This window comes from Dermacentor albipictus, chromosome 3 (genome assembly GCF_038994185.2).
Source record: "Dermacentor albipictus isolate Rhodes 1998 colony chromosome 3, USDA_Dalb.pri_finalv2, whole genome shotgun sequence".
Taxonomy (NCBI): Eukaryota; Metazoa; Arthropoda; class Arachnida; order Ixodida; family Ixodidae; genus Dermacentor; species Dermacentor albipictus.
This window is the reverse complement of record NC_091823.1, coordinates 36039262-36052172: the sequence shown is the minus strand read 5'-3', so window position 1 is coordinate 36052172 and position 12911 is coordinate 36039262. Positions and strand designations below refer to the sequence as shown.

The following is a 12911-nucleotide window of genomic DNA, read 5'->3' as shown; positions in this document are numbered from 1 at the left end:
CCAAGACCAGCACAAGCTGTAACCAGACGGCACACATAACCAGACGACACCATACAGCGCTCGATGCAGCAGACGAGATCCTCTCAAGATATGCAAGGAGTGAGCAATAAAACAGTACCGCATTTAGGGTATTCCAGCTTGACTAAATGGCACCTTAAGCATTTCCCTAGGGTGACCGGCTAGATATTCATACACTAACACATTTCAAAGCCTCATATGATAAAGAAATGGGAGCCAGCTAAGAAACATGCATTATTAATGGCAAGTGAGGAAACAGAACAGATTGGCAACATCACAAGAGGCTATGCTTACCTGCATGAAGAGGTACTCAAAGGCAACAGGATCCTTTTGCAGCAAGTCGTAAGCATCAAGCGGCACGAAGGCAACTCGAAACAAGCACCGCAAGTGGTGAGCACCAGGCCTTGCTGCAATCTGCATAAAAAGAAGAAGAAGAAGAAGAAGAAGAAGATACTGGGATGACTTTGTTTTTCATGGAAATATGAGAACACTGTGCAAAATGAATCAGTCAAGGCCAATACATCAGACGGCCAAGAATGAAAAAAAAAAGCAGCAGCAAAATTCTGTTGATATGCTTTTACATAATTGCAAAGAAATAATCCAGGAACCCGGAAAAGGTAAAATCCAAGAAGCCATTTAAGTGATAAAGGCAGTGCAGTTGTAAACTGTTAAATGATTTAAAACACTGCTTTGAATGCATGTAAGGTTTTGCACTGATATTAATGGTAGTAATATCTCCATGCCAAAGGCTTTGAACAAGTGTGCCCATGCTGAACGTGCTTACCTCAAAAATGGCTATAATGGTGACACACACATGGCAAACCTAATGACAGTGATCTCGACATTTTAGTGGTCATTCTCTGTGAAATAAATAATAACAATAATAATGAACTCCTTCCACAGTCAGGGTCTTGACACTGGCAGCCACGAAGCCTTGACATAGCATACAAGGGTTTATTGGCCAGTTGCTTGCCTTTAAGTTCACATACTATGTGACGTCTTCAGTTTACAGGATGTTACATATTCATTGCCAAAGCCATGAGTTGTGCTGATTAACGTTCCCAGGAGTAGGTTCACTAGACATACACAAACACCCAAGAAAGTGGATGAGAAGACGGCTGCTGCCTTAGCTCGATGGTAGACACACGTAATAGCACACGTAATGGCACAAGCAAAGCAAAGGCTGTGGGTTTGGTCCCCACCAGCAGCAAGTTGACTTTTCCTCCACTTTATTTTCCCTTTTCATTATTATTTATCATTGCCACCATTATCCTATTTATGGCCACTGGAAGGCAAGGGCTTCTCGTAGCTATCTCCAATTACCCTTGTCTTGTGCCAGCTGGCCCCATGTTAGGCCTGCAGATTTCCTAATTTCATCACACTACCTAATTCTCTGCTGTCCCTGACTGCTCTTCCCTTCCCTTGGCATCCATTCTGTAACTCTAATGGTCCACTGGTTATCCGTCCCATCCATTACATGCCTTGCCAAGCTCAAATTTTTCCCTCTTAATGCCAACTGGAATATCTGCTACCCCCATATACTCTCCAATTCACACAGCTGTCTTCCTGTCTTATAGTTATGCCTAAAATTTTTTGTTCCATCACTCGATGCATGGTCCAAGACAAGCAAATAATACCAGGAACGTCGGGTTTTATCATTATTTATATACTGACACGTGTGCTTGTTTGTCGAATGACCACATTTCATCATCTAACAAATGTTATCACTCAGCGCAGGACGCGCCTGCATGTATCAGAAGATTCTGGAATCTTAGCAATGGTTCTATCCACTGTTTGTTGTCACCGAACCTTATGTATTCTGATAGCATTTATGCGCAATGCAAATGGTGTAGAACTTTCTGGAAGATACGTGGGCACCAGCGATTATTCTGGAACGTATGATGACCAAATTTTCACCGATCGCCGACTGTGTTCGCCGCTATCATTGTACTTTCAAGTGTAGCCTGTTTTTAAGGGCACAGGTTTGACCAATAAAACACTAGTTTTGCTATTCACAGTTTTGCTGCTTTCTTCACCGTAACTATCACATGACAATACGCATTTCAATTCAATAATATAGTTGATTTCCCCTGTGGTTTCCTTGCCTTCATGCGGTTATCCCTTGTATTTTATGGCACACAAGCATGGCAGAAGCATACCTTTGCCAAAGAGTCCTTTGGATCGAGGAGAGTGAGCTTGTTCCGACGAACTGACTTGATGTGTTCCACTACAAGGCCGAAATGCTCCATAGCTTTCACAGAGAGTTTCTCTTGGAGAGAGTTGAGGACATCCTGAAAAATACATCTAATGTTACCTCTCTGAGCTCAAACTACAGTCCGTGGACTGGCCTATGGGAGTACCCTACAAAGTGGACAACCCTCTTGAAAAATGAAGGTCTTTATTACCACAAGGCTATACATAAGGAGCACATACGCTTATTCAGTACTCTGTATAAAGTAAACACTTCACTCACAACTGGACCTTGCCTTGAGAGCAGTCAAGCTTCGACAAAAACAACACTGTAATCAACATTTTTCGAGAAGCATGTCTACTCGTTGTTAGTGTGTGTGCTAAATAAATCATGGCTTTATCTTTCACTGTACTACTTAATTTAATTTCATATAATTAAAACTTCTATAAAAAAAAATGATCCTTGGTGCCTAAGAATTCGGCAACACAAACTAATCTGACACAATATTCAGAGCATGTTGTCAGGATTGGGGGCTCAATCCCTTCGTCCGTGGTCCTTTGCCAAGATTGGAGTACGGCATGAATTCGAAGGTAGCTGGCCCATGCCGTCGTCCAACTTATTTACGCTGAGATCGTTGATGAAGTGAAGAACTGCTTCTCATCGAGAACGGGGAAAAGGGTTTATTTACAGAAATTAACTCAGTCTAACATGACTGCTTGAGAAAAAGAGTATTAGTCCAACAGGACTGCATGAAAGAAGTGAACCAGTCTAACATGACTGCTCAAGAGAAGTGCGTCCAACAATCGCACAACCACAGTTTTTATACACTCGATCCGCCCGTCCACGACGCGGCGGCTGTTCGTTTACACATCACCAACTCGCAGCTGCTCTGAAGACCAGTTTACAGACACAAAGGCACACACATTCCGAAGCCCAAGCGACGGTGTTGAAGGTGGTGCCGTTCCGGAAAATCGACGTTGTCGATCGCGCGTCGCTCATTGTTCCGAGCCACTCCAAACCTTGAGAAGCACAAAAATAAGTCTTCCCGCGGTAGCTTCTCCAGGCGTGTCAAATCAGCCCCGCGTTGGCGAACTCTGGAATCATTGTCCCCACACCGAATTCGTCTCGTCACCATGTCGAAGCGGGCTGGAGGAAGGCGGCGGATTCCAGTGCAGAGGCCGCTTCTTTGTTCGCCTTGCAGCTGCAGCGGCGGGGAGCGGGAGGTGCGCGTCTTGCACCCCTTGTCGTAATCGGGTGGCAAGGTGACAATCTTGTCGTGCAACCCGCCGTTCTTTACAGCGCCTCCATGGCCCCAAAAGTCTCGACTGTCTAGCGCTGACAACCGCTAGGCAGGAAGAGAACGGCTGCTGGTCAGGGGGGGATTGATGTCTTGGCTCGCAGCGACCACTTGTGCCTTGATGTCACCGCCCCAAAACATCCAACAAGGACAGGCAACTGCAAAATGAACCCCACAACACGGCTCTGCGCCGAGATGACGTGCATTGGCTCTCACTTTAGACTCGCTAGGCTTCAAAAAAAAACAACAACAACATAAGTGCAGAAACAAAAAAATGCTGCATTTCACTATGCCAATTTCTGAAGCAAATTCCTGCTGACAAATTCAGCAATCATGGAAGGAATCCTGCTAAATGAGAGGGGATCTTCTTCGCTTAATAAAATTAACACTAGTAACCCTAAAATTTAGGCGGGACCCTCAAACGCAGAATTCAAATTAGCCTGCTCAAACCATCCGCATTGCTATGCAACTTTCCCTTCTTATATCTAACGGAGAAGTTGTACTCTTGGAGAGTGAGGCTCCATCGGAGCAAGCGGCCGTTTTTGTGTGACATTTGATTGAGCCACGTCAGAGGACAGTGGTCGGTCTCGAAGATGAACTTCGCTCCGTACAAATAACACGACAACTTCTGGGCGGCCCAAACCAAACAAGCGCATTCCTTCTCTGAAGCGCTGTAGGCTTCCTCTCTTACATTTAGTTTACGGCTGGCGTAGAGGATAGGATGCTCCTCGTTATCGTCGCCGACTTGACTAAGTACCACGCCCATACCTCTGTCGCTTGCGTCGCATTGAACTATGAATTCCTTAGTGTAGTCTGGCGCGCGAAGCACAGGGCGAGAAACCAATAGCGTTTTCAAACTTTGGAAAGCGTTCTCTTTGTCCTTATCCCAGAGTACGGTACTCGGTGCTCCCTTTCGGAGGGCGTCTGTTAATGGACTTGCCAATTGCGAGTAATTCGGAATGTACCGTTGATAGTACCCCACAAGTCCCAAAAATGAACGAACGTCCGTTTTCGTGCGCGGCTGAGAAAAATCTCTAATCGTAGCTATTTTCAGCTCAGCCGGCCGTCTCATGCCCTGACCAACAACATGGCCCAGATAAGTAACCTGCGAACAACCAAACCTACACTTTTCCGCTTTCATCGTTAAGCCGGCTTCCCTCAACCGTGAGAACACCTGTTTGAGGTGCGATACGTGTTGTTCCCAGCTGTCCGAAAAAATGGCTACATCATCAAGATAAGGTAAGGCGAACTCCTGCAAGTCTTTTAGGACAATATCCATTAACTTAGAGAAGCTAAACGGCGCGTTCTTCAGCCCGAAGCTGAGTGCGAGAGGGCGAAAAGTGCCCACAGGCGAGATGAATGCAGCATAGCGGCTGGCACTTTCTGAAAGGGGAACTTGCCAGTACCCCCGCACGAGATCTATAGTTGAAATGTATTTAGCAGCGCTAACTCTTTCAATTCGTTCCTCAATGTTGGGTATCGGGTACAGCTGATCCCTAGTGATCGCATTTAACTTCCTGTAGTCAACACACGGACGAGGGTCCTTGTTAGGGGTTTCTACGAGTATTAGCGGTGACGTGTAGTCACTCTCAGCGGGTTCAATAACTCCCAACTCTAGCATGCGCTGTATCTCTGCCTCCATAATCTCTCTCTGTCTTGGAGACACCCTGTAAGGTTTTGATCTTACTGGTTCGGTAGAGGTCAGCTCAATTTCATGCGTTATCAGTTCGGTTCTACCCGGCCGATCGCTGAATCTGTCGAGATATTCCCCTAACACCCCTTTTAGCTCATCTAGTTGCTCGGGTCTTAGAGCATGCGAGCTTACCGAGTGTTCTACTACTTCTTCTAGGCCGATTTCAGAGTTGGATGTCGTCCTATACTCCTTAAACTGGGTACCAATGCCATCCGGCTCTTTGACAGTATAGTTAACGACTCCGCTCCGCTCTACATACGGCTTCATCAAATTACAGTGATATATCCTCACTCCCTTCCTGTGACCGGGCATTCTCAAAGCATAGTTAGTTTCTGAAAGTTTGTGCAACACTTTAACGGGCCCGTCCCAGTGAACTTCAAGCTTGTTCTTTCTTGAAGGTTTGAGGATCATTACCTGGTCTCCGGCGTTAAACGTACGAAGCCTCGCATTCCTGTCGTAATAGAATTTGGCGTTCTTTTGAGCTAGTGCCATGTTCTTTCCGACTAATTCTTGGGTTGCGCTTAGCCGTTCCAGTAAATTCAGCACGTATTCAACCACGGTTGGACTCTCCCCTCTTTCCTCCCACATCTCTCTTAACATTCTCAGTGGAGAACGGAGTGTCCTCCCATACACTAGTTCTGCTGGTGAGAACCCTGTCGCCTCATGTGGAACCGTTCGCAAAGCAAACAAAGTTGCCGGCAGACAGTTCTCCCAGTCCTCCTTGTGCTCGTAACAGAGCGCACGCAAAACTCGCTTAAGCACCGAATGCCACCTCTCTACACTGTTTGACTGAGGGTGATAGACAGAACTGTGTATTAACTTTACCCCGCACTTTTGCAAGAATGTGGAAGTCAGTGCGCTCGTGAATACTGACCCTTGATCTGCCTGAATTTCGGCTGGAAACCCAACTCGTGCAAACACTGTCAAAAGCGCGTCTACTACTTCAGTGGAGCTGAGCTCTTTCAAAGGGATTGCTTCTGGAAACTTGGTAGCCGGACACAGCATGGTAAACAAGTACCTGTAGCCTGATTTTGTTTTTGGAAGGGGCCCTACCGTGTCTATTACAAGCCGTCTGAAAGGCTCTGTTATTAAGGGCACTACCTTCAGTGGAGCTTTCCAAGTCTCTCCTGGTTTACCAGAACGCTGGCAGGCGTCGCATGATCTTACAAAGTTTTCTACATCTTTGAAACAGCCAGGCCAGTAGTATTCCATAAGCAATCTTTCCTTTGATTTGTTTATGCCTAGGTGGCCGGACCACCCATTTCCATGACAAAGACTCAAAAGGTCCTCCCTATACTTCGTAGGTATGACTAACTGATCTAAAATCTTACCCTTTCGATCTCTGTAATGCCGATACAACAATCCTCCTCTCTCATGTATCGTTACGTTGCGCCTAGCAATGCCTTCTTTAGCTGTGTCACGTAATTTAGCTAAGCTCTCATCATTCTTTTGCTCAGCTGCCAGTGACTCTCTATCCACGCGTAAGAGTTGATCAAAGTTCTTTGAGGCCGGTGATAACAACGACCCTGTCTCGCTTGGGAGCGCGTCTGCATGCTCTTCCTGCAGGCTAGAACTCTGACACTCTAGTGCTACGCTCTCATTGAGCTGGTCGACTGGCAGGCTCTCCTCAACTGTTCTTTTGTCCCTCGGGCCTAGCTCGGATTCGGGTATTGAAGCTATCCCCTTTTCTGCTTCAGCTGGAGGAGCTTGAGCATTTTCAGCCGAAAGCGCCGCGATCTTACGAGCTTGGCCTCGGGTCAATGCCTGTACTATGCCCTCTCCCAGTTTGAGCCCTCTGTCACGCAGTAACTGATTCGAACGATTCGAAAAGATGTAGGGATACTGCAGTGACAAAAATTTGGAAACTGCAGCCTCAGTCTCTAGCTCCCCGAATGGTCCACTGATTTTGACTTTGGCCATGGGCAGACACACGCTGTGTTCTTCTACAACCTGTTTTATCCATGCTACTTCTCCGGTGAAGTCCTCTACCATCACGTAAGACGGATGGACAATGTCCAGCGTGGCGGCACTGTCTCTTAGCACTCGGCATGGTTTTCCATTAACTTGCAGGTCGTGGAGATATGGACTTAAAAGTTCCATATTCTCATCCTTTTCCTCCACGTAGGAAAAAACTACGCTTGGCTTCTCGCAGTTTACAGCTATATGTCCCAGTTTGTGGCATTTGTAACAGCGAATTGGTCTGACAGATTCGAATTTTCTTTTCTGTTCTTTTTGTGCGGTTTCTCCGTTAACTTTCTCCTCGCTCTTTTCTGCGGGCTTTTCCGCCATGTCTACAGGCTCGGATCGTCTAGCTTGCGCACCCTTTTTGAACGGAAATGGCTTCCGCGGTCCATTTCGACCGTCCCAGTTTCCCTCCTCGGCGTTCAACTTTCTACGGGTTGCGTACTCTTCGGCTAATTCAGCCGCCCTTTCCACAGTGTTTACATTACCTCTATCTTGCACCCACAGTTTCACAGCTTGGGGAATGGTTTTGTAAAACTGCTCTAGACACATGCATTCAATGATCATGTCTCTGCTGTCGTACGCTTCCGCGCTTTTAAGCCACTCGACTAGGTTGGCCTTTAAGCTATATGCAAACTCCGGATAGCCCTCGCTATCTTTCTTGCCTGTGCTCCTAAACCTTTGCCGAAAAGCTTCGGCTGAAAGGCGGTATTTCTTCAGGAGACTAGCCTTAACTTTTGCATAATCATATGCATCCTGCACACTCAATCTGGCGATTACTTCCGCCGCCTCACACGGCAACATAGACAGCAACCGCTGTGGCCATGTACTCGGACCGAAGTTCATCTTTTCGCAAGTCCTTTCAAAATTGCTTAGGAACAAGCCTATGTCGGTCCCGACCTCATATGGCTTTAATAGCCTGTCCATGCGGTACGATTCTGCCTCACTTGATCGACCCAGAGCTCCTTCACTTCCTTGAGACAACTCCAAACGTCTGTTTTCAAGTTCAAGTTGCATTTTTCTTATCTCGCGATCTTTATCGCGTTCCTCTCTCTCTCTATCCCGTTCCTCTCTCTCTCGTTTTTCTCTGTCTCGTTCTTCTCTTTCTTTTTCCCGTTTCTCTCGCTTTTTGAGAAGTTCCAATCCCATTTCAATATCTTGCTCACTGGCCTGATTGGAAATTAGCTCCAATAATTCCGATTTGAGCATTTCCTTGCGTACATTTAGGCCCAGTTCCTCACCAACAATCAACAACTCGTCTCTCAGCAATGTCCTTAACTCCATGACTGCTGCTTTACTGCCTTGATTCTGCTCTCTAAATCTAGCTAGGAAAACACAACCTAGCTAACACACAACAATCTAGCTTCCCTACTGTTCTAAACAGAACAACCACAAAATGAAGCCTAGAGAGTCAAAGCAAAAACCAAGCACTCACCACAGATACAGCACCATGTCGCAAAGTCCATCTCACCGCTGTCAGCCAGTTGTCAGGATTGGGGGCTCAATCCCTTCGTCCGTGGTCCTTTGCCAAGATTGGAGTACGGCATGAATTCGAAGGTAGCTGGCCCATGCCGTCGTCCAACTTATTTACGCTGAGATCGTTGATGAAGTGAAGAACTGCTTCTCATCGAGAACGGGGAAAAGGGTTTATTTACAGAAATTAACTCAGTCTAACATGACTGCTTGAGAAAAAGAGTATTAGTCCAACAGGACTGCATGAAAGAAGTGAACCAGTCTAACATGACTGCTCAAGAGAAGTGCGTCCAACAATCGCACAACCACAGTTTTTATACACTCGATCCGCCCGTCCACGACGCGGCGGCTGTTCGTTTACACATCACCAACTCGCAGCTGCTCTGAAGACCAGTTTACAGACACAAAGGCACACACATTCCGAAGCCCAAGCGACGGTGTTGAAGGTGGTGCCGTTCCGGAAAATCGACGTTGTCGATCGCGCGTCGCTCATTGTTCCGAGCCACTCCAAACCTTGAGAAGCACAAAAATAAGTCTTCCCGCGGTAGCTTCTCCAGGCGTGTCAAATCAGCCCCGCGTTGGCGAACTCTGGAATCATTGTCCCCACACCGAATTCGTCTCGTCACCATGTCGAAGCGGGCTGGAGGAAGGCGGCGGATTCCAGTGCAGAGGCCGCTTCTTTGTTCGCCTTGCAGCTGCAGCGGCGGGGAGCGGGAGGTGCGCGTCTTGCACCCCTTGTCGTAATCGGGTGGCAAGGTGACAATCTTGTCGTGCAACCCGCCGTTCTTTACAATGTGAATCGATGATCTTGAGTTTGAAGACTTTTGTTGTTCATAGCTCCAATCACAATGTGGCGAAATTGGAGTTCATCGTGTGACCTCTGTTCACACCAAATACAAGATATAGTCAAACTTTGATATATCGAACACTTTCTACATCATCTATAAAATCGCATGCATTTTTATTTTTTATCTCGAACAGGGTTGGCAAAAAATGGATATATTGAACTTTGCCACCCCAGACCACGTACGCTCTGTTGACATGCGGCGAGTTTTCCCGCAACACCCACGAAGATAGCAGTGGCGCGATGGGCATTCCCAACTGCTGCACACACATCGATCACGCCTAGGGTGCCATTTGAACGTAGCGGCGTACACGCGCGACGGCTTGGCTAGTTCGACAATGTCAAGGAAGCATTGCATTTTCCGCAATCTGCGCCTGCAGCGCCTCGCGAGCACTGGCGGTTTGCATTTGCAAAGACGCACATCAGCGCGCGCTCACTGGGCTCACTCATAGACGCCTTGGAAGACGCCACCTAATACCTTGTTATCGACAGTGCTTCAAAATGATTCGATTGACGGACATGGAGACCACAGCAAAAGTAGCGGCCAAACGAAGACGCTGCCAAGGTTGATCCTGCAAGCGCTGATGTTGCCCCGCTCCTGTCTTCAACTGAGGCTGTAACTACTTTGGCCATTCTACACCAACACCAGCCTATCGCTTGTGGATTGTTTAGACATGGTTTAGACTATATTGAGGTCTCCTCGTTTCAGCAAGCGGCTGCCAATAAGAAACAGACTACACTGCTGCAGTACTTTCAGCCAAATAAATAAATTATTTGTGTGAAGCTTAATGAGTATTTACTGCACCACAATTGGAGCATGATCGGGGATGGTTATTCAGAGCACGTGTTCGGTTGCACCGCACGCGATTGGCCTAGATTGGCGTGGCTGACTAAGTCAGTGTGGTCTAGGCCAATCGCATGCGGCACAACTGAACGCATGCTTCGAACAACGATCCCCGATCGCGCCCTTGGTTCATTGATTGATTTGCAAAAGTTTTTGAAGCGTTTTTTACGTGACTTTATATATAGAATTCTGGCTATATCGAACTATTTCGTGATCACCGCACTGTTCGATATATCGAGGTCCGACTGTACATCCAGGCAGGAGAAAGGCGTCATGAATGCCACAGTATGCACTGAAATTGAGATTACTCATGGGTGAGTTAGTTGGTTTATGCTGCACATTGAAGGTTGATGAGCATGAATTTGAAATATTCAGACAGAAATGAGTAAACAAGGCGATGCCAGTTCACTTTCATTTCCCAATTACCAAACTTTGGTTGCACAGGTTGCACCTTTCTACAGGTTGCACCTTTCTATGTGTTGGAACAAAGTACTACAAATTACATAACACTCCAAGCTTGTACTGAAGATAGAAAGTAAACTTGAAACAAGGTCTGTCATTGCAGACTTGCTGAATTGTGCCACATAGTATCACAAATTCAGAAAGCACAGAAATACATGGAAGGCTGGCTTACCTGCACAGTAGTCGAGCTGTCATACTTGAAAGACTTGGTTTGACCATTTTCAAGAAACACTTTCATAACATTGGGCAGAAAGGGAACGCAGGACTCGAACGTAGATGGCTGCCGTGAGGAAAGTGAAAAACCAGATGTGCAAGTGTATTACACACTATGTTTGTTATTGGTTAAAGAATAGCCACTTATAATAACACTCCAATATGCTGGAAAAGATATGTGTGTCAATTTATAAGGGCTGAGAGAGGATCAACCATTTGCCAACTTATCCTATGTCATGGTATTAACATTATTAACACCTCATAAGATTGTGATAAGAATCATAACCTGAAACACGAACGTAGCTGACCTAACTTCTGTAGTTTAACTAGTCGAAATCAAAATCAACTCGCCTCCATGATGTGGGCAACGCAGCAAGCTGAAATTGCAATGAGCAGCAATATTGGCTGCTAAGGATACTGAGCTATACATAGCATAATGGTGCACCTAAATGGTTTACTGCAATGCGATGACGTAATGTCCTTGAATATATGTATGTGTAATGTGCCTTTAACAGAGAAACACAAATAATTTGTGACATGCTTGCTCATCAGCAGGTTTTAAGTTCACTGATGAAGTCAACTGATGTCCCTCAAGAATTTCAAAATGTTTGAGTTTATTGATCGGTGAGGATGTGCTCTGCTTTGAGCAAAGCATATGTGTCACAATATGCAAAGTCATATCGGTACAGTGTAAGTACAAGCAACTGATGGCCATTTCTACATTACACTAAATAAATATTGTGGGAGGCAGCTCGAAGAGGTAGCTGCCGTGGCCCCGGTTTATTCAGACCGGCCAGCCATGGTGCAACGAGATTTCGGGGGCGGCCAATACCGTGGCCGCTCGTCAAGAGCGCTAACGTGTTCTATTCTCGCGCTACCTGCATGTGAGCCCATCTTCTACGCTTGCTTTGGAGGCAATAGTCGTGCCGCTACAATATCAGTCTCATCACAGCATGCATCGCAGCATCAATGTAATCTAAAACTCTTGTCATGCTTTGTTTTTTTGCTAAACCAATGTGAGCTGCTGTTTGCAATGCACAGGAACAAGGTCTCATCAGGCAACATGTTGCCTTTAACCTCAATTGCTTGGTGGAAAAATTGTAATGGGAACTTTGAATGGTGTGAAACCTTTGTAACATTTTGTCTGAAGTAAATACTACTACATTATTGCATCTTTACTGTCATTAGCATGGTTCTTAGATTAAAAAATAATGATAATATTCCTAGTATTGCTTTAATGCAGAAACTTTTCGCATACAATGTTCTCAGTGGTATAACCAAGTAAAGCCTCCTGAACATTAAAAGAATGAACAACTTACACAATAAAGAGGTGAACCATTGATGACAACACCTTCCGCAAAGCGAACCCTAGATGGATTCGTCTTTAACTTTGCTTTCTTGGCTGCAGTTAGGAGGGCTGACTTTCGTGTTGCCTGTAAAAGAAAAGAACACAGCATGAGCACTTTGAGACTACTCACACAGGAAGTGCAGGTCACAAGCATAATTATATTGGTGAGAATGCTTCGTGTGAAGCTTGTTGAATGCCCTGAATCTACCAGGTGTTTTTTTTAACTGCACTGAATATTTAAAAGTGGGCTATGGCACATAGCCCAATTTTAACCTTTGAACTAGATTACTCAATGAGTAGGCAGTACTTCTATAAGAAACCAAAATATTTAACTTCATATTTAACATAGTTACACTATTTCAGTTTTTGAATATTTGCTTTATGGCACATATCGCAATTTATAAATCGCCAGTGAGTTTGCAATGCGCATCCACTTGGAACTAACTATCAGGATAACACGAGTTTCAATATATTATTTTCAAAGTGTTCCAGTTATTATTATGCTTCAATGCATAAAACAGCATTTTCATAAAAAAGTAAGTGGAACAACACTGCATTTTTACTGC

At 45.6% G+C, this 12911-nt stretch overlaps 1 protein-coding gene across 3 annotated transcripts in view; it reads right to left on the bottom strand.

The window, feature by feature from the left end:
• LOC135902581 (uncharacterized) overlaps window positions 1–12911 on the bottom strand; it is a 593127-nt gene that overhangs the window by 15830 nt on the left and 564386 nt on the right. For all 3 annotated transcript variants that reach the window (XM_065432776.2, XM_065432767.2, XM_065432784.2), the window contains 4 exons: window positions 12317–12430; window positions 10957–11064; window positions 2178–2309; window positions 313–432 (listed from right to left, as the gene is read on the bottom strand). In XM_065432776.2, the coding sequence (XP_065288848.2) occupies window positions 313–432; window positions 2178–2309; window positions 10957–11064; window positions 12317–12430 (474 nt within the window). The remainder of the gene's footprint in view (window positions 1–312; window positions 433–2177; window positions 2310–10956; window positions 11065–12316; window positions 12431–12911) is intronic.